This window comes from Amblyraja radiata, chromosome 5 (genome assembly GCF_010909765.2).
Source record: "Amblyraja radiata isolate CabotCenter1 chromosome 5, sAmbRad1.1.pri, whole genome shotgun sequence".
NCBI classification, from domain to species: domain Eukaryota; kingdom Metazoa; phylum Chordata; class Chondrichthyes; order Rajiformes; family Rajidae; genus Amblyraja; species Amblyraja radiata.
In genome coordinates, this window is record NC_045960.1 from 81,606,995 (window position 1) to 81,629,666 (window position 22,672).

The following is a 22,672-nucleotide window of genomic DNA, read 5'->3' on the forward strand; positions in this document are numbered from 1 at the left end:
CTTCTCTCTTCCAGTACCTTAGGTGTAACAATCGTACTGTAGGACTTGTCGAGGAACGACTCCGTTTCTCGGACGAACCGGAGGTCATCCACTTGCTTCTCAAGTTCCCCAACACGGCCCTTCAGGAGCTCTACCTGGATGCACTTCTCGCATTTGTAGCAGCCAGAGGCACCAGCGGTGTCCTTGACCTCCCACATACTGCAAGCATCGCACTGAATCAGCTTGCCTGACATTTCCTTCTTTCGTCTCCTCGCCGAAGACGCTCGAGCCAAAGACTCACACTTTTCTCACAGGGCACTTCCCTCACAAGGCCGCTCACTCACTGCCGCTCGCTAAGAGCAGTCTTGCTCAAATTGACTGATAAATTGCCTTTTACAAATTTACAAACCAAATTCCTCAGTTTTCAACTGTTTTCCCAGCACTGACTCACTTCTCTCCTCCCGCTAGAGCCAATCAGTCGTATCTCTTGCTAACTCCTGCTGCTGCTGTTGCTCCCAAAACTACAGCAGTTCTGAGTCAAGTCTGCCTGTCCTTGGCCTTTACTTTAACTGTTTTCACTTCTCTCCTCCCACTTGGGCTAGAGCCAATCAGTCGTATCTCTTGCTAAACTCCTGCTGCTGTTGCTCCCAAAACTACAGCAGTTCTGAGTCAAGTCTGCCTGTCCTTGGCCTTTACTTTAACTGTTTTCACTTCTCTCCTCCCACTTGGGCTAGAGCCAATCAGTCGTATCTCTTGCTAAACTCCTGCTGCTGTTGCTCCCAAAACTACAGCAGTTCTGAGTCAAGTCTGCCTGTCCTTGGCCTTTACTTTAATTGTTTTCACTTCTCTCCTCCCACTTGGGCTAGAGCCAATCAGTCGTATCTCTTGCTAAACTCCTGCTGCTGTTGCTCCCAAACCTACAGCAGTTCTGAGTCAAGTCTGCCTGTCCTTGGCCTTTACTTTAACTGTTTTCACTTCTCTCCTCCCACTTGGGCTAGAGCCAATCAGTCGTATCTCTTGCTAAGTCGTATCTCTATTATGTAATAGATATTTGTAAGACATTTGCAGTTCAAAAACTCATGATTTGAGTGATGTTCAAGTCTGAGGCCACTCATCCTGGGAAAATAAAAGAATGATTGAAAAAACTTTTTTTTTAATCCTTTCCGACGTTTTGGAATTCACAATTGGTATTTATATTGAAAATACTGTATGTGACAATATTGTCACACATGCCGTTGTAAATATCAAGACAAGTGAGCATAACTTTAAGGACAAGGGTTGTGGGGTTAGTTTAAAGGAGATGTTTGGGGCAAGCTTTTTTTTTTTTATAAAGAGTGGTTTGAGCCTGGAACTTGCTGCCAATGATGGGTGTGGAAATAGATACGATAGTGGCATTTAACAAGTTTTTAAATAGTTTTAGATGGGCAAATGCTATTCAGGGAGTGGAAGGATATGGATTACATGCAAGCATAAGAGATTAACTTGGCATCATGTTCAGCAGTCTTTGTGTGCTGAGGGGCCAAATCCTACTGTACTGTTTTATGCTTAAACACTGCACACTTGGACCTCACCTGAGACTGTTCATCAATGGTTTCTGTTTGGGAAACACCCAAACTGTTTTTTTGGGACACATTTCTCTACACACTTACTGAAGGCAGTGGCATAAATTGGCTGCAAAGCAATCACAAACGATATTCTCCATTTATTAAACCAACACTGTTTATTAAACAAACTTTAAGGAAGACTAGACCAAGTGGGACTCATTGGGTCCGTCACACGGGGGGCCTAGTCCCCAACGCAATATTCCACCACTGACCCATAGCACCCAACTGCACTGACGTGGCAATAACCTGTAAAATATAAGATGAATGTGAACGCATCTCATGCTTCTTCAGTCCTATTCCCCTCCATTATACTCCCTCTCCCCACCCTCCACTGCTTCTTCCACTCACCCTTTCCCTCCCTCCCTCCTCTCGCTTCCCCCTCCCTTCCCTCATTAGCTTGCCATCCCTCTTCCTACCCCTATCCTCCTCCATCACCCTTCATTCCCCAACATTCTTTCACCCTCCCTCATCCCCCCCCCCCTTCACCACTGCTTTCTCCTACCCTCAGTAACTCACTCCCTCCCTGCTCCCCCACTCGTCACCTCGTTTAAAAAAAGTTATTGTAAATGAGATCCCATTGTGATGTAATTGTGGAGTGGAACACTGGTGACGGGCAATGCAAGTTTTTTAAAGTGTTTTAAAAAAAAATGTCAATAACTTGTAAAATATACCATCAATCTGAATGAAACTTGTTTAATTGAGATCACAGGATAATGGTGAGTAAGGTGGTGCAAAAATGGTAGTGCTGTCATGTCTGTTTTTTGCGCAAATATAGATACGTACAAATATAGAAACAAGATAAGAGTTTTAGTAATATACTAGACCAAGTACAGACCCGTTGGGTCTGCTCCCCCAATGCACCCGTTCCCTACCCGTAGCCCCCAATTGCACTTGCCCTGCATATTGCAATAGCAATTTGTCCTCCCCCTCCTGTGAGGTGAAAAGTTCAGTGTTCCTGTCGCAACATTGGATCGGAGTGTGTTGGACGTTGGCAGGAATGATTTTAACAGTAAAAATCCTGTGAAAGTTGGCAGGAATGATTTTAACAGTAAAAATCCTGTGAAAGTTGGCATTTTTAAACCTTTAATCGTCAATAACGTGAAATATAGGATTAAATCTTCAGTGAAGCTGATCACTGTTAGCCGAGCCATTGTGACATCATCAGTGAAAGCTGGTAATTTTAAATTCAAAGTCTTTTGATGTTATTATACCTTACTTACTTTTAACCAGTAATAAGTCGAGAAATAAAGCATACAATGTTCAGTGAAGGTGTTCTCGGCCTCGAGGGGAAAAATGTCAATCAGAATATGTAAAAATGTGATCGTTACCACATAGTATTTTTGCGAACATGTAAAGACAAATCACATATACACACGAACAAGATCTGACTTTTAATAAGTATATGATACTAGACCAAATGGGACCCATTGGGTCCCTGTCACACGGGAGGCCTGGTCCCCCAACGCAATATTCCACCACAGACCCATAGCCCCCATCTGCTCTGATGTGGCAATAACTTGTAAAATATAAGATGAATGTGAACGCATCTCACTCTCCCTCTTCAGTCCCTCATTCCCCTCCATTATACTCTCCTCACCCTCCGCCAACCCTCCTCTGCTTCTTCCACTCACCCCCTCCCTCCTCCATTACCTCGCCATCCCTCTTCCTACCCCTATCCTCCTCCATTGCCCCTCATTCCCCAGCACTCCCTCCCCCTCCCTCTTCTTTCTCCTCTCCTCCTCCCCTCTGCACTCCCTCCCTCTACTTTCCCCTACCCTCAGTGACCCTCCCTCCCTGCTTCCCCACTCATCACCTGCTTTTTAAAAAGGGAGTTTTTGTAAATGATCCCATTGTGATGTCATTGTGGAGTGGAACACGTGACGGGCAGGGCAAGTTTTTAAAAGTGTTTTAAGTTTTAAATGTCAATAATTTGCAAAATATACCACCAATCTGAACGAAACTTGTTTAATTGAAATCACGGGACAATATTCCACCACTCACCATAGCCCCCAACCTGGGCAGGCGCGGCTCATTTCCCTTCATTCCCCCAACACTCCCTCCGCCACTTCACCCGCCCTCTTCTCTCCCTCCCACCCTAACCCTCTCCCCTCCTTACCCCCCCTGTAAAGGAAAGCTCTCGCCAAGAATCTGATTAAAACGGATTTAAAAAAAAAATCTCACTCCCAACCTACCCCCCTTGAGGTGAAAGCTGCTGATCCCGTTAAAAGGCTGGAAGACAGTTCACGGATAAGTTATGTAAATTAGATCCCATTGTGATGTCATAGCTCTGACACTGCTGAATCTTCATCAATCTGGATTTTGTAAAGCTAAAAATGTAAATAACGTAAAATATAACATCAATCTGAACGAAACTTGTTGAAAACACACCACAGGACAATTGTGAGTAAGGTGGTGCAAAAATTGTAGCACTCTCATGTACTGTTTTGGCGTAATTTCCGGATCTCATTCACTCGCACAAACAAAATGAGAGTTTTAGTAATATACTAGACTAAGTGGGACCCGTTGGGTCCCAGCATCACACGGGAGGGCTGGTCACCAACGTAATATTCCACCTCTCCACCAATTCCAATATTGCTCGCCAGTGGGGGGGCTGCCTGTTGCGCTAGTATGAGTGTTGCGGGCCGAAGGTACTGGTTTCCGGAGGGCTAGTATAGACATTGTGGGCCGAATCGATTCTTGGGCTGGCATCCAACTGTTGCAACGATTTTAAAAGCCAAGCCAAGTCAAACAATTGGGCTGCAGCCACCTGAAAACCAAAATGCATTTTGTGAACACAAACGTGTTAAAAAGGTGAGGCAAACAATTGGGCTGCAGCCACCTGACAGCCAAAATTCATTTCGTGAACACAAACTTGTTAAAAAAAAAGGCGAGGCAAACAATTGGGCTGCAGCCATCTGACAACCCAAATTCATTTTGTGAACACAAACTTTTTAAAAAGGCGAGGCAAACAATTGGGCTGCAGCCACTTTACAGCCGCATCGAGGGGACTCACTGTGGAGTAGACGTGCGTTTAGTGTTACTCGCAGCTCAGAGAGCCGTGACCCTCTCGCTTCCTGGGTCTGGCAGAGACTGAGTGAGGTGCTACACTTCAGGGTTTTATAGTCCCTCCCCCTGCCACCAACAGGGGCAGCAGAGAGAATGGGGAATTAAAAAAAAACATTAATATCTCTCTGATTTTTCATCGATGGGAAAAATCCTCTGGTCCCAGAAGGCGGAGGGGGGCTCTGAGCGAGGTGGCCAAAAATGATGACCGTAGGTGGCGACGTTCTCTCGGAAATCGCAGCACAGTGGGCCAAAAGCGGTCAAGATCAGAGATAGATAGATGGATAGATGGATAGATGGATAGATGGATAGATGGATAGATGGATAGATGGATAGATCGATCGATAGATAGATTATAGTGTGTATAAAGACTGAAAAAAGAAAGCATATGCATTTCAATTTTTGGGCGTGGCCAATCTCTGAAGAATTAAAGATATCATTAATCTGGACTGATATTTACAGTGATAAATTCATAGCACTATAAAACAGTAAATAGGTTAAGTTTAACACAAAAGGCTCAGTGGCTCAGGCAGCATCCCTGGAGAAAATGAGTTGGGCCCTGAAAAGTAATCTGTCAATTTTCTCCAGAGATGCTGCCTGACCCACTGAGTTACTTCAGCATTTTGTATCGATCTTTGGTATACACCAGCATTGGCAGTTCCTTGTTATTATTAAATAGGTTAATGTATACTTGCATTATTTCAAAATAAAGCAGCTTGGTAAAACTATGTGAAATACACAGATGAATGCTAATTTAAGTAATGTGAGGTAATGGAAAATCATTTGGTTTAATTTGGAACAGTGAATATCAGAAGAGTATTGTTTGCCTTGGAAGGAATTGCAATGATGACACAGGATGAAGATACCAGTCACAAATGATCTGTGTAAATATGAGTTATAAAATATCTTGATCTTCACTAATATAGTTATTAAAATTGACCATCAGGAAATATAAAATCAAGATACATCATTAGGAATAAATTAGCTTAAAGTATACCCAAGAAATGTATCTAGATGCAAAAAAGATCCAGAAGTATTTATAATAGATATTGATACTCAAGAAAAATCCTGTAATCTGATAGTTCCCCATAGAGATCAGTGTTTTCACAATGCCAGATTATTGAATCACATTTATAAAATTAATAGAATTAAAATTTAAAGTGAAATTTTCTGATTAATGATGGTTAAAATTTTTAGAAAAGCATTACAACCATAGGCCTGCAAAGTGGCAGTAGAGATTTCAGAGGAACAGAGGCCAACATTAATATTCATCATTAATCCCATGAAACATTCACTATTATCAGCTCTACTTACAGAACTGGAAATAAATGACTAATAAAACTAACACCAAAATAGAACACAACAAATTTAAGGCACATCTTGAAGTATATATAGTTATTTTCATTTATTTACATTTTTCATCCCAGATGCAACTGTTTATTATCAAAACAATTTAAAGTCAATCTTCAATAAAAATTGATACCTCAGCAATTTTTAGTTAAACAGCTCAAAACTTAATTGTCAATGAACGAGCTGTATGAAATACACTATATTTTCTCTTAGTCAAATTATTTCAATTTCCTGTCTATTTTTCCAGTTTTCAGTGTTTCTGGCATATCAAAAAGTTTATGTTCCAACTGACAAACTTCATTATATAATGAGGAGAACTCTACTCCAAGCAGGAAAGAGAAAAGGTTCAGCACAAATCGGTAACTACCAGGAAAGTACTTCATTTCAGTCTTGGTCAGGTGTCTGCAGGACCTGAATGGGGAAAAAACAATAATACATCAGAAAATGTTCAAAATTTCTTGATAATGTTCTGCAGAGTACTTAAAAAACAGAACTGATTTTTCTTAAACATTCTGGAATTACAATTGTAAATGACACTGTAAATAATCTGCCTCCCAATCCTACCACCAGCCCCTGTACCAACGTATGTGCTTTACTATCACATCCCAAAGCCAGCAAAACTAAATGCACAAAAAACTGATCTAAAATTATTTTAAACTATACCCATTAAAATGATTTTAAGTAAGTAAAACGCTCGTAGTAAAAAGTGGAGATTTTTATTCTGCTAATCTGCTCTGGACATAATTAGTTCCCAGAGTTAAAAGTGAAAAAAATGACTGCTCATATCTTCATTTTTATCTAAATAACTTGATTTAAATAAATAAAATGTTTCAAGTCCTGATAAAAATCAATTCAATCTATAATTTCTAAGATTTTGGTAAATTACCCAAAGCAAATTAAATTGTGCGTCGCAGATTGCAAGTTTGCCGTGGATAGTCCCTCGGGTACAATACAACTGGCATTTGGATTTCGACGATCAGGAGCTTAGCTTTATCAGGTATTTAATCAAACAATTATGAGATCCAAGGCCTTGGTGAGATAATGCCAGATGCAAATCACCCAGCTGTTTTGAATTACAGTTATGAATATTGTTTATGCATCCTATGGAAATTCTTCTTTAAAAATATATGTTTTGCAAACACTTTACTTTTTCACCCAACCTTCTGAATGAAAATAAATGAGAAAAATTGCATCATCTTTGTCCTCTCATTACTTATTGCTCCCATCCACACGTTACTCTAAACACGGATCTACAATTCTCTACTTCGTCATTCAAAATCAATTATGAAAGAACTAAATATGAATTAAACATTTACTCCTAATCGGCTCTTTAACTACCTGTAACCAGATCCAGGTTAAACAGTACAATTTGCCTAACTATCATCTCCCTTACCTTTCTTACAAAAAACCGATCCAATTCATTTGTTTTAGTCTAAGGGCGGATAACAACCAATTCACTCTTTGACCAATTACTTTCCAGGTGCGGCTAGCAAGGTTATCAGATAGTGTAGTAAAGAACTGCAGGTGCTGGTTTAAACCAAAGATAGACACAACATGCCGGAGTAACTCAGCAGGACAGGCAGCATCTCTGGAGAGAAGGAATGGGTGATGTTCCGGGTCGAGACCCTTCTTATCAGATTGATATTCTACCAATTCTGTCTGGTGGGTGCAGTTGAGGAGGGGAGGAAATTTTAGAATAACTATCTGATAAATGACTTGGATGTGGATGTGAAATGCAACATCAGCAACTTTGAGGATGAAATGAAGATTGGCAGACTGATTGATAATACGGAATGTAGTACAGAACTACTCAGAGTGCTGCAGTAACTCAGCGGGTCAGGCAGCAACCTTGGAGGGCTTCGATAGGTGATGTTTTGGGTCGGGACCATAGGTCAGGTGTGGGGGAGGGGTGCTTGCTTGGCAGATTGTTGGACAAAGGCCAGAGATGAAAAGACAGGTGTGAAGATACTTAAAAGCATTTGTACATACATAATTTGTACATGTTATTTGAATAGGGACAAAAATAGTCTTGAACCATTTCCCTACATTTATTTTATGTGAAGGGTCTCGACCCAAAACATCACCCATTCCTTCTCTCCTAATATACAGTGGCTTGCAAAAGTATTCATACCCCTTGAACTTTTCCACATTTTGTCACGTTACAACCACAAACGTAAATGTATTTTATTGGGATTTTATGTGATAGACCAACACAAAGTGGTGCATAATTGTGAAGTGGAAGGAAAATGATACATGGTTTTCAAATTTTTTTACAAATAAAAAACTGAAAAGTGCGGCGTGCAAAAGTATTCAGCACCCGAGTCAATACTTTGTAGAACCACCTTTCGCTTCAAATACAGCTGCGTCTTTTGGGGTATGTCTCTACCAGCTTTGCACATCTAGAGACTGAAATTTTTGCCCATTCTTCTTTGCAAAATAGCTCAAGCTCAGTCAGATTGGATGGAGAGCGTCTGTGAACAGCAATTTTCAAGTCTTGCCAGAGATTCACAATTGGATTTAGGTCTGGACTTTGACTGGGCCATTCTAACACATGAATATGCTTTGATCTAAACCATTCCATTGGGGTGGAAGATAGCAACCTTCACGTGGTCCGCCCTGTTTCGACTAATGCAATCAACTAGACGTGCACAAACAGAAGATCAAATAGAACAAGTTGTCCTACAACTTTAAGCGGTGCATGCCACACGAAAGAAGAAGAACGATTCCATTGTAGCTCTGGCTGTATGTTTAGGGTCGTTGTCCTGCTGGAAGGTGAACCTCCGCCCCAGTCTCAAGTCTTTTGCAGACTCTAACAGGTTTTCTTCCAAGATTGCCCTGTATTTGGCTCCATCCATCTTCCCATCAACCCTGACCAGCTTCCCTATCCCTGCTGAAGAAAAGCATCCCCACAGCATGATGCTGCCACCACGTTTCACAGTGGGGATGGTGTGTTCAGGGTGATGTGCAGTGTTAGTTTTCCGCCACACATAGCGTTTTGCATTTAGGCCCAAAACTTCAATTTTGGTCTCATCTGACCAGAGCACCTTCCTCCACGTTTGCTGTGTCCCCCACATGGCTTGTGGCAAACGGGACTTCTTATGGCTTTTTTTCAACAATGGCTTTCTTCTTGCCACTCTTCCATAAAGGCCCGATTTGTGTAGTGCACGACTAATAGTTGTCCTGTGGACAGATTCTCCCACCTGAGATGTGGATCTCTGCAGCTCCTTCAGAGTTACCATGGGCCTCTTGGCTGCTTCTCTGATCAATGCTCTCCTTGCCCGGCCTGTCAATTTAGGTGGACGGCCATGTCTTGGTAGGTTTGCAGTTGTGCCATACTAATTTTCGGATGATGGATTGAACAGTGCTCCGTGAGATGTTCAAAGCTTGGGATATTTTTTTATAACCTAACCCTGCTTTAAACTTCTCCACAACTTTATCAGTGACCTGTCTGGTGTGTTCCTTAGGCTTCATGATGCTGTTTGTTCACTAATGTTCTCTAACAAACCTCTGAGGCCTTCACAGAACAGCTGTATTTATACTGAGATTAGATTACACACAAGTGGACTCTATTTACTAATTAGGTGACTTCTGAAGGCAATTGGTTGCACTGGATTTTATTTAGGGGTATCAGAGTAAAGGGGGCTGAATACATTTGCATGCCACACTTTTCAGTTTTTTATTTGTAAAAAAATTTGAAAACCATGTATCATTTTCCTTCCACTTCACAATTATGCACCACTTTGTGTTGGTCTATCACATAAAATCCCAATAAAATACATTTACGTTTGTGGTTGTAACGTGACAAAAATGTGGAAAAGTTCAAGGGGTATGAATACTTTTGCAAGCCACTGTTAACTAATATTTAATGTCTGCTTCATTTGGTTTATTTCTTCAAGTTTGCTTTGTTTATTAGTTGGAAAATATTTCTAGTATTTTTTAAGAAAGCGTTCCATTTAATATGACTAAGTGTGGGGTGTTGCACTGGGAAGTCAAATATATGGAAATATACAATCAGTGCAAGACCCTAACAGTATTGATGTACAGATAGATGTTGGAGTCCATAGATGTTGGACTCCATAGAGGGAGTACAGAGAAGGTTCACCAGACTGATTCCTGGGATGTCAGGACTTTCATATGAAGAAAGGCTGGATAGACTCGGCTTGTACTCGCTAGAATTTAGAAGATTGAGGGGGGATCTTGTAGAAACGTACAAAATTCTTAAGGGGTTGGACAGGCTAGATGCAGGAAGATTGTTCCCGATGTTGGGGAAGTCCAGAACAAGGGATCACAGTTTAAGGATAAGAGGGAAATCTTTTAGGACCGAGATGAGAAAAACATTTTTCACACAGAGAGTGGTGAATCTCTGGAATTCTCTGCCACAGAAGGTAGTTGAGGTCAGTTCATTGGCTATATTTAAGAGGGAGTTAGATGTGGCCCTTGTGGCTAAAGGGGTCAGGGGGTATGGAGAGAAGGCAGGTACGGGATACTGAGTTGGATGATCAGCCATGATCATATTGAATCCCGTTGCAGGCTCGAACGGCCGAATGGCCTACTCCTGCACCTAATTTCTATGTTTCTACGTTTCTAAAAGTCTTATCAGTTTCTATCTTGAAAATGCTCAGTGATTAAACATCCATAAACTTCTTTGTTGGAACATTCTAAAGATTAAATACCATCTCCTTACTTTATTTCTGCGACGTCTGGGACTAGATGCTTCAGTTGAAAGCACCAATCACTCAAATCCTATCAACCCTGCTAAAATGTTATTTATTTCAATGAGATAATCACTCTTTTTTCTACAGTCTTATGAATATACGCTCAAGTCCGCTTGATATCTTCTTAAATATTCCTCAAATCTTAGTATATCCTCTCCACCACTCTCTTCCAAAAATCAATCTGGCAAATATTTGCTGCCCGCCACTATTGGAATTATATTCCAGGCGTGGTCTCGTGCCGTATAATTTATAAGATATCTTGATCTTTGTACTCAGATCCTCATATTCGCTTGCTGCCCCTATACATTGCCATTCAGAGGTTGTGTGCAAGGAGGCTCGGGTCGGGTTGCAGTTTCTATCAAAGTTAAATTCAGGATATTTTTCAATGATTGTATTGTTTTTGGAATAAAATTATATACTTCTCATTGCAGATTTTCAGACAGGTGAGCCAGTAGCGTTGATTGACATTTACAATCTTTTCACTTTTTTCATTATCATATCCAACGAGGCTGTCTTCATGAAAGCTCTGTCTCTCCAGGCTGCTTTGCTTCCAAATGAAGCAGAAACTGGAAGGTTCTCTCTTTTCAAATGCTGGCTGGGAAGTAAGTTTAACAAATTGTTTCGTAAGACTGTGGATAATGCCTAGAATTAAAGAGGTATAATAAAAAATAAAATTAGAAGGTAGCAAGTCTACAATTTATTTTATAAGCATTAGCGTCTCAATATTAGCTAACTTTGAGATTATGAAGTCAATTTTCAGTTCAACAAGGTGTCAATGGCCTCTCTGCCATCTCACATCAGTTTCCAATGCATCCTCCAATGACGGGTTGATCAGCTCCCTCCAATGGCTGCTGAGCAATTATACTGCATGACATGTCTGAGTTAAACAGAACAACATTGCTCACCAGTTCATTCAACTCTTAACCAGAACATCAACTGGGGCATGAAGATCTATCCTTTTAAGTAAGAGTTTGTTTGAAGAGATGGGAGAAGCAATCTAGAAGTTGATGGATAAATCATCTAGTATACCCTTTCTTGAATAGTATTTTGCTAATGGACTATTGATAACAACGTGTATATGGATATTAGCTGTAGATAACAGTTCTACTGAAGTTCTGGAGCCTTTCTTTGTGTATTATCACATCTGTGTTCACTACTTGTGTTCAGTTATCAGGCAAGATATCAAGTAGCTGCATGTGCCTGGTGAAGAAAATCTAGGAGGCACTAGCTCCTTCGTTATTGTGTTGAAAACTGTAAAAAAGCTTCAAATCAGTTATATCACATCATACCTTTAATTTACCATACAACCCATACAACCTAAAGAATGTCCCCAGCAAAATGAATTAACTAATACATTTTAAAAATTGAGTTTTCCCCTTCGTCAATCAGAGGATCATTACAAGAATGATCCCAGGAATGAGTGGGTGAACATATGATAAGCAATTTACGGCAATGGACCTTTAGAAGAATGAGGGGGGGACCTCATTGAAACATACAGAATAGTGAAAGGCTTGGATAGAGTGAATGTGGAGAGGATGTTTCCACTAGTGGGAAAGTCTAGGACTAGTGGTCATAGCCTTAGAATTAAAGGATGTTCTTTTAGCAAGGAATGAGGAGGAATTTCTTTAGTCAGAGGGTGGTGAATCTGTGGAATTCTTTGCTACAGAAGGCTGTGGAGGCAAAGTCAGTGGATAAAGTTAAGGCAGAGATAGATATATTCTTGATTAGTACGGATGTCAGAGGTTATGAGGAGAAGGAAGGAGAATGGGGTTAGGAGGGAGAGATGGATCAGCCATGATTGAATGGCAGAGTAGACTTGTTAGGCCGAATTCTACTCCCTATTACTTATGAACATATGAACCACTGTTGCGTTAAAATTTCTAAAAGTATCTGGCCAACAATAAACCATACATTTCAGTAGAATACCCATATATTTGGTGATCCAAATACTCTGCTTTAAATTTTGAGAAATTCCTTGCATTTCTGATTATTCATAATTTGTTTAATCTGATGATTATAATCTCACAATAATTCCCGATTAATTAAGTTGCTTTGCATGTCCATATGGATTGTAATATCACTGCAGTGAATTTCTGATTATCTCTCACTTGAACCTACAATTTTTCAATTTTTCTCATTAACTTCATGCAGAAATAACATGCTATTTACTTAACAATCATCTTCCCAACAGCATTCCACTAGTATTTTTTTCTAACAGTTACTTTGTCTTATATTAATTTCTAACTAATGAAAATGAAAAAAAATCTTCAATTGCCAAAAATCAGATATAAAATGGAAAATGCTGAAGTCAGCAGGCCAGGCAACATCTGTGGAAATAAAAACTTTTTATATTGAAGACCTTTTATCTGAATGGCTTGTTGAAGTTTCTGGTATTTTATGCTTCTATTTCCTTTCCAGCTCAATAGATTTCTACAACTTAGTTGATGACTGGTCATCATTCAAGTTAAAGTGAGTTTATTGCCATGTGTCCCTGATAGGTCAATTAAATTCTTGCTTTGCTTCAGCACAACAGAACATAATAGCCATTCAGCAAAACTAATTACCAATTTAGAAATATTTTGCTAGAATCTAGAAATTTCTTGTAGGGATCACAACACATTATATATGAGCACACAGAATTTAAATAGGCATATTAGCTATTGGAAATTTAGCACAGATAGAGTAACTTCCTCTAGGTGCACAGGGCACGACTTTTCTCACATCTTTTGACCCATAGCCAAATATTTACATTTTCTCCAGTGAATTGATCAGACTATGTATATTGAACTGATTAAGAAACATTTGAAAATTGAAAATTAACAGAAGCCAAGATCATTTTTCAAAAGAAAAAATGTCCATAAATAACAATGAAGAAGGGTCTTGACCCGAAACGTCACCCATTCCTTCTTTCCACAGATGCTGCCTGTCCCGCTGAGTTAGTCCAGCATTAAAGTCTATCTTCACTGAGAAAATAAATCCACCTACGTTTCCTTTTGTGGACTACTGCTTGGTTCTTTATGGAAAAAAGTGGTTTTTCACACTTCCACAGGTACCTGTAAAACAAAACAAGTTCAAGTTCACATTTATTGTCACATGCACCAATTAAGGTAGTGATATTTGAGTTGCCAGCCATATAATTTAAAATGAACACAATATACAATACATTTAATATAAACATCAACCACAGTGGAATCAACATTCCTCAATGTGATGGAAGGTAAATGAAGTTCAGTCATCTTCCTCCTTTGTTCATCCGTGGTGGTCGGGGCTTTTGAACCCTCGTGCATCGTGCTCGTGCATCTCTCGGCCGATGCCCCCACAGCCCTTACCGTGGATGCCTCGGTCGGCAGCGTTTTGGAACAGTCGGTTAACGGCCGTTGGCGGCCTCTCGCCTTCTTTAGCTGTCACCTGAGCGCTGCTACAGCGCTTTCGACTGGGAGTTGCTCGCCTTACACCTCACAGTGCGGCACTTCCGGTACCTCGAGGGCCTTTCGTTCATAACCTTCACAGACCACAAACCCCTCACGTTTGCTTTCGCGAAGGTTTCAGATCCCTGGTCTGCCCGGCAACAGCGCCAGCTGGCAGCTTTTTCGGCGTATACAACAAACGTCTGACACATCGCCGGGAAATGCAGCCCAGTGGCGGATACTTTGTCCCGTCCGGCAACTGCAGCCATGCTTAACACGTCCTCGGGAATACACGAGTTATGTGCACTAGACGTGTTTATTCTCTCCAATACAGCTCCCTACTCCCTCGAGGTCACGGGCATTGCCCGGCCTTAAATACCAACTCAGGTACCGACCCAGTGACTAGCGCCTCCCACACCAAGATGTCACTCCCCAGAGCTGATGGTTCGTTGTGCCTTGGGTTGCCACCAGGTGCCGCCGCATGATCCCCCCCCCCCCAGAACCAGAGGAACCGGACGGGATGCCGAACGAGGCGCCCGAACGTGTAGATACCATCCCATGCCCCGGGGGCTTGCTCAGTTCGGAAGAATCTCCGGGAGCCCGGGACAGTGGACGCCCGTGACTGGGCGGTTGAGCCACATGGACTGGCTCACTCAGGTCCAAGTGGGCCGGTTTCAAACACGAGCCACAGACACCGTTTCACGTCGGCCTCCCATGTCCAAATCAAATGTAGTAGGCCCGTGCCGCAGCACGCAAAAGGGACCTTCATACGGGCGCTGCAAGAGCGACCTGTGGGAGTCACTGCGAAGAAAAACGTATGGGCAGCCCATCAGCGGCAGTGGCACATGGGAAGGGGCCACTCATTGAGGCAACGTTGGGATGGGAGACAGGGCGCCGACCCTCTCCCGCAAGCGAATCAGCACCGATGACGGGGGTTCCTGGGACCCATTAGCGGCAGGGACAAACTCCCCGGGGACGGTGAGCACCATACACCAACTCCGCGGAGGACGATGACAGATCCTTCTTGGGGGCCGTCCGAATCCCCAACAGGACCCATATCAGTTCTGTGACTACACCTCAAAAATAATAATTTTTTTGTAAAATGCTTCATTTGGTCATGGCAGATGGACATAAACGTATGTTTTGATTGATGATAACAGGAATGGAATCTTTCAAGGGTGCCTTCAGAATGATCGCATCCTAATGATTCCTCTGAGTGGGTCATTAGACTAATGAAATAAACTGGCTGAGGAAGAATGCAAGACGAGAGCCCCATAGGAATGTGGAGTAGTCACTGTGGTGGATGTTCATGTTAAAATGTATTTTGTGTGTTCTGTTGCTTTTTATTAGTATGACTGTATGGCAAATCAAATTCCTAGTATGTTTCAAAACATACTTGGCTAATAAAAGTATGATTATGATTAGGATAATCTACAGCTATTATGAAAGAAGATTTTTTTAAAGTGGGGAAAAGGATATAGTCTTCACAGAAGAATGAATTTCTACAAATGATTATAAAACATAACTGAGGATACTGAATAATTCAAAAGATCAAAAATAAAACCTCTGCAGGTTTCTAGGTTTATGCCCCCTCCCACGTCTATGTCCCATCTCTGGTGTCCTTTTCATTCTGCATGCATTGACAGAACTTTTAGTTTTATATATCTTACCTGTGAAACCATCTCCCCAATCTCCTACTTTCTTCCTAATGTTTAAATAACAATTATAACCTAATCCATACAACTCTCGTAATTTTTAGTCTAAATTTTAGTGTGCTTACAAGCATGTAATCCAATTGCATCGCTTTTACACACACAGATCAGAAATTAGAACACTGTTAATGATTTTTTTTTAAACTCTGAATTTCCTCATGAACAAATGAACTGTTCAGCATTATTTCTATAAAAGCATTAATTGATTGTGTACCTGGCTTTCTGCTCTTCCGCTTTCTTTTCACTTTCATCCAAACAGCTTTTCATTACTTTATACCATTTGCTGAACCGAAAGTGCTTAATGCCTAACCAGAAAACAAGCCATGAAAGAAATAAAAGTTATATTGAAAATCTTGCCATGATTGACTATGTATTTTCAACATTCTGATTTTATTTTGAACCACTATAGCATCATTGGTACATTAAAAGAAAAACATACTTGCAGCAGATGGATTGCTCATTAAAGGGGTCAATCTAGATTTAATGAGTCAATTGCCTTCCTCTGTACTATACTATCCACTGACCAGAATATAAAACCAAAAAGAAAAGTACAGCAGAAAGAATGTACATATCTTACAACAAATAGCACAAAATACCTTCATGGTTTTGCTTGTTTAGCTCCTCTGCTCTGTCAGATAGCAACCTGTTAAATGGTACAAAATTACAAGACAGTTTTTAAAAATCAGTCCTTTGCCACCTTTACAATAGTTTATAATAGGCATTAAGTGACTTACCATTCATGTTTGTCATCTAGCACAAACAGTAGTTTCAGGGTAATCACAATCACGGCTGCAGCCTGAATTTCATAATTGATTGATTTTGCCCCTCTCGACAATGGATGAAAGGTCAGATAGTTCACCTCACCAATGCCCATTTTCTTCACCAATCTTTGTGTCCAAATATGCATACTCTCTGGTTTGAGGAAACCAATAAAAAAAACTTACTTTAATTGGAAGGAATTCTTAAAACTACATAAGAAATTGTCCATATTTTCCTTTAACTTTATCCTTGTGAAGCCAGTTTGAGTCAACACTCCCACCTCATACATCAGCCATTCCAGTTTAATTCAATGTTTATAAATAAACGTTAATATGTGGCAAGATTTATTTTAATCTCCAGAATATGCATTGCTTGATTAGTTAACAATTTGTGACAGCCAAATAGTATTTTTACAGGAATGTCAAATCAATAGCTTAGATCAGGAAGGTAGAGAATTGTTAAATGCTGAAATAACAGTAAAAGACATTATAGAATCAATTAGTTCGCTAAAGAACGGAAAAGCAGCGGGCCCGGATGGCCTGAGTGCAGAATTTTATAAAAAATTTCAAGATCTGATTTCTCCAAGATTACAAATAATGTATAGATATGCATATGACCAAGGAAAATTACCAGAATCTCTAAATGAATCCACAATTACACTCATCCCTAAAGTAGATAAGGATTTGGAAGATCCTGGATCATATAGAGCGATTGCCCTTTTAAATACAGACCAAAAAATATTAACTAAGGTCTTATCTAGGAGATTAAGTTTAGTGATCTCTAAATTAATACATTATGATCAAACAGGTTTTATTCCAAAACGTTATTCATCCCATAATCTCAGACGCTTGTTTAATATTATATATTCAAAAAGAATACGAGATACGGAACTAGCGGTTATATCATTAGATGCAGAAAAAGCGTTTGATCAGGTGGAATGGATGTATTTATTTAATATAATGGAAAAGTTTCAATTGGGGGATAGATTTTGTAAATGGGTAAGAATTTTATACTCGAATCCTATTGCAAGAATTTTGACTAACCAAATTTTATCAGCCAAATTCAAACTCTCTAGGGGATGCAGACAGGGATGTCCGTTATCACCCTTATTGTTCGCATTGGTGATAGAACCATTGGCGGAAAAAATTAGATCTGAACCTGAAATATATGGCTATAATACTGATACAACAATTAATAAAATTTCTTTATATGCAGATGATGTTTTGATTTATATTACAAAACCGGAAATTAGTATTCCCAACCTGCTAAACATTATAACTAAGTTTGGTGCATTTTCTGGGTATAGGATTAATTGGGATAAAAGCGAGATTATGCCAATAACAGGAATAAATCTAAATACATTACAACAATACCCATTAAAAGTAGTTACAGACAAACTTAAATATTTAGGGATTAACGTAACTAAAACTCATAACTCATTAATAAAATCCAACTATCCTCAACTATTAGATAAACTTAGAAAAAATATTTTATATTGGAAAACACTTCCTATATCCATGATTGGTAGAATAAGTGCCATAAAGATGGTATTTCTACCACAGTTGTTATATTTGTTTCAGGCTATTCCTTTTTTTCTTCCGAAAACTTTTTTTTTTTAAATTGATAATATTGTTAATAGTTTTATTTGGGATTATAAAAATCACAGAATAAATAAAAAACATCTATGCAAAGCTAAGATAAATGGAGGATTAGCACTTCCAAACTTTTTATATTATTTTTGGGCTGTTCAGATTAAGAATATGAATTTCTGGTGGGTAAATATGGATCATGAACCGACATGGTTAAATATAGAAAAGGAAGACTGTCTACCTTTCAATGTAGGTTCGATAATTTTTGCACCAACGGAAGTACAAAAAAAAAATTATAAAGACAACCTAATAATATATAATAATAGACGTATTTGGAAACAAATAGTTAAGACTCTACATTTGGATAATCTCTCATTTAGATTACCAATTATGAATAACCCATTGTTTAAACCTGCTATATTAGATGGGGGGTTTAAACAATGGGATGATTTAGGAATTACAAGGATAGAACACCTTTATAGAAAAGGAAAATTTCTTTTATTCCAGGAGTTACAAGATATTTATGGATTGTCTCCACAACATTTGTTTAGGTATTTACAAATTAGAGATTATATTAAATCCAATACACAAGATTATAAAAATAAAGAAGCAGGACTGTTAGACGAACTGTTTAATTTATATCCAAATACAGAAAAATTAATAGCCTATATATATAACATCATTTTGGATAAGGAGAATCCAATAACGGAAATATATCGTCAAGCATGGGAAAATGAAATGGGATTGGCTATAACAAAAGAAAACTGGGAAGAAAGTCTACAACGAATACACCGGTGTTCATTAAACGCCAGACATATATTGATACAATTTAAAGTATTATATAGGTTACATTATTCGAAAACTAAATTAAATTGTATTTTTCCGAATCTCTCCGCTATTTGTGATAAGTGCAAGAAAGCAGAGGCAAATTTAATACATAGTTTCGTTACATGTCCTAAATTGAATTATTACTGGACAGAAATTTTTAAAGTTATTTCTGAAGTCATCAAAGTTAAATTGGACCCTAACCCAAAGCTAATAATATTTGGAATTCCGGATTTACATCTATCACTTACAGTAAATCAAAGAAATTTCTTTGATTACTGTTTGATAATTGGGAAAAAAATCATATTGAAATTTTGGAAGGGAACATCCAAAATGTGGGCAGCAGAGATGATGGAGACGTTACATCTGGAAAGAATTAGATTTGTCCTATTGGACAAGTATAATTCTTTTGAACAGATATGGTCTCCATATATACAGTATTTAGAGAAGTAGCTGTTCTTGGCAACACAGCTCCGCGTGCACCCTGCGGGATTTGGTGAGAATAATTCATTTTTATATTGGAATTAACATATATGTCTTTATTGATACTATCACTTGTAGTAGTGTTATTAACAATACATATTGTGGTTTTTCATTTTTTTAAATTTTTTTTTCGTTTCTCTTTTCTTTCTTATATATAATCAAATTATTATTTAATCACTCTCTTAATGATTTATAACTGTTCTATTCTTTTTCTATCATTATTTCTAAAAAAAAATAGTAGATAAGTATTATTAGTGTTTTACTTAATGCAAATTGAATTAATTTGATATAAAGTTGTTTGAAGCATTGTAATTGATTACCTTTAATAAAAAAATATATTACAAATAGTATTAATGATTGTAAACATCAATGGACATAAATGTGAAATGGCTGATGTTAACTATTCTTTACAGTTTGAACTAAACAAACTAGATTGATTCAATAAGCGGTGGTCACTGTAAAGTTAGATTAATATTATGTTAGTGAATATTCTGGTAGTCACAATTGTAATGATTTAATGGTGTGGAAAAACAAGCGATTTACTTTCTTAAACAATAATTGCCATGTGGAATGTCTCATCATGTATCTTGCAATGGACTCGTATATACTCGTTTAAGAGATGACATAGATGAGAACCTATTGTACTTGTCCCCTTTATACAATCCTCAACCCAATAACATTTAAGATTAATTGGTATAACTATTAATTGGTACATCTATTTTATTTATCAGGTAACAATATTGTATTTTCAAAAGACTGTCTTTCACGGTGTTTGTAATAGAATAATATTAGGAAGTTAATACAGGATGGAATGAAAGTTAATGCAACTCAGAAATTCTGTGGTCTCAAATACCTTCCTAATGTCTTACTACCCCATTAATGTTAGTGGTAATTGAAATACTCTTTTTGTTGACATTGGTTATTTGCCACAAATATGCCCAAACATTTGCTCTTCTATCTACTTCAGTTTGCAAGTATATAAAATATTTCCAACAATGTGTTACCTCCTTTTTTTGCACTTTAGTTCAAACTATAAAACATCCTTTGACAACCTTTCTAACGCGTTTTGCCTCAGTTGTACCTTCTTTAAAATCAATAATGCCACCTCTCCTTCCCTTGTATTGTTCTTCCTAATTCAGTTGAGAACTCTGGATACAAACATTTATTTGCATTCCTGTCTCTCTTCCCCTACCCCCCTCACCCAACTCAAGTAATATTTAAGTTAGTATATCATGCTTCCAATTTAAATAGTGCTGAAGTAAAGACTTTCACTATTGTTTTCAGCTATACTAGTTTTAAGTAGTTTGCAATGGTTTACCTGGCAAGTTAGCTGCTAACAAATATTTGATACAGAGCAAATTTGGATGGAGGAAACATTTCTCAGTTATTTCAGGAAACTGAGGCATATCCAAAAATTCAGCAAGTTGGCGCATTTTCCTTTGGATCTCATCATACGATGGAATAGACTGCAACATATAAAATCAACATAAAATAATCTTAAATAAGCATAACAGCAACAACATTGAAAAAGTATTCTGAAGAACCACATAGAAGGGTGATCAACAATAGGACTTTTGTGGCTGCGAACATTAATTATAGTTACTGCTATTTAATCCACACAAGATCATGTGTAGACAAAGGAACTTGAAATTCAAACCAATGACAGAACTATACTCAAGTAATTAGGTATTCAAAATAATCACATGGCTTTTAATCTCCCTTTTCATTCCCTTCAATTTGTAAAATGTCCTTTTATATTTCACTTTTGGAACATGTCCATTCAAAACCAGTCGGTTTCAAAGATGGCTGCAGTTTGAAATGGAGATTTCACTGTGTAATGAACTGCCCCTCAGAAATCTTCTATATTACTAAATCACTGATCTTGACCGCTTTTGGCCCACTGTGCTGCGATTTCCGACAGAACACCTCCACCTACAGCCGTCATTCTTGGCCACCTCGCTCAGAGCCCCTCTCCGCCTTACGGGTGCGGAGGATTTTTCCCATCAATGAAAAATCAGAGAGATATTAATGTTTTTTTTTAAATCACCATTCCCTCTGCTGCCCCTGCTGGAGGGAGGGGGAGGGACAATAAAACCAGGAAGTGGTGTGCCTCACAGTCTCTGCAAGATGGATGAAGCCAAGGGTCATGTCTCTCTGAGCTCTGAATAACTGAACAAATGTCTACGCAACCGTGAGTACCCTTAATGTGGTTTGAAAATGAAAATATGGGTTGTTTTAAGTAAAAAGGCACTGCCTGCAAATAGTTGTTTGGGTGCTTTGGCTTGAAGTTGAAAGGCACTACTTACTGCAAATGGTGGCTTGGGAGCTTTGGTTTAATGTTGAAAGGCACTACTTACTGCAAATGGTGGCTTGGGAGCTTTGACTTGAAGTTGAAAGGCACTACTTACTGCAAATGGTGGCGGGTGATTTGCTTGAAGTTGAAAAGCACTACTTACTGCACATGGTGGCTTGGGTGCTTTGGCTTGAAGTTGAAAAGCACTTCTTACTGCAAATGGTGGCTTGGGTGCTTTGGCTTGAAGTTGAAAGGCACTACTTACTGCAAATGGTGGCATGTAGTTGAAAGGCACTACATGCAGCAAATGGTGGCTTGGGTGCTTTAGCTTGAAGTTGAAAGGCACTACTTACTGCAAATGGTGGCTTGGGTGCTTTGGCTTGAAGTTGAAAGGCACTACTTACTGCAAATGGTGGCTTGGGTGCTTTGCTTGAAGTTGAAAGGCACTACTTACTGCAAATGGTGGTTTGGGTGCTTTGGCTTGAAAGGCACTTCTTACTGCAAATGGTGGCTTGGGTGCTTTGGCTTAAAGTTGAATTGCACTATTTACTGCAAATGGTGGCGTGGGAGCTTTGGTTTAAAGTTGAAAGGCACTACTTACTGCAAATGGCGGCTTGGGAGCTTTGGCTTGGAGTTTAAAAAAAAATCACCATTCTATCTGCTGCACCTGCTGGAGGGACTATAAAACCAGGAAGTGGCGTCCCTCACTCAGTCTCTACAAGATGGATGAAGCCAAGGGTCACGTCTCTATGAGCTCTGAATAACACTGAACAAATGTCTACACAACTGAGTACCCTTAATGTGGTTTGAAAATGAAAATATGGTTTGTTTGAAGTAAAAAGGCACTGCCTGCAACTGGTTGTTTGGGTGTTTTGGCTTGAGGTTGAAAGGCA

At 39.0% G+C, this 22,672-nt stretch overlaps 1 protein-coding gene across 1 annotated transcript in view; it reads right to left on the reverse strand.

Moving 5' to 3' along the window:
- Positions 1-6,032: 6,032 nt before the first annotated feature.
- The window catches only part of taf1b (TATA-box binding protein associated factor, RNA polymerase I subunit B), a 62,510-nt gene continuing 45,870 nt past the window's right edge, over positions 6,033-22,672 (reverse strand). Inside the window, exons 9-15 of the mRNA XM_033021609.1 lie at positions 20,805-20,952; positions 16,565-16,742; positions 16,427-16,473; positions 16,045-16,135; positions 13,697-13,764; positions 11,131-11,353; positions 6,033-6,407 (exon numbers count right to left, since the gene is read on the reverse strand). Of these exons, the coding sequence (XP_032877500.1) occupies positions 6,215-6,407; positions 11,131-11,353; positions 13,697-13,764; positions 16,045-16,135; positions 16,427-16,473; positions 16,565-16,742; positions 20,805-20,952 (948 nt within the window). The 3' untranslated portion in view covers positions 6,033-6,214. The remainder of the gene's footprint in view (positions 6,408-11,130; positions 11,354-13,696; positions 13,765-16,044; positions 16,136-16,426; positions 16,474-16,564; positions 16,743-20,804; positions 20,953-22,672) is intronic.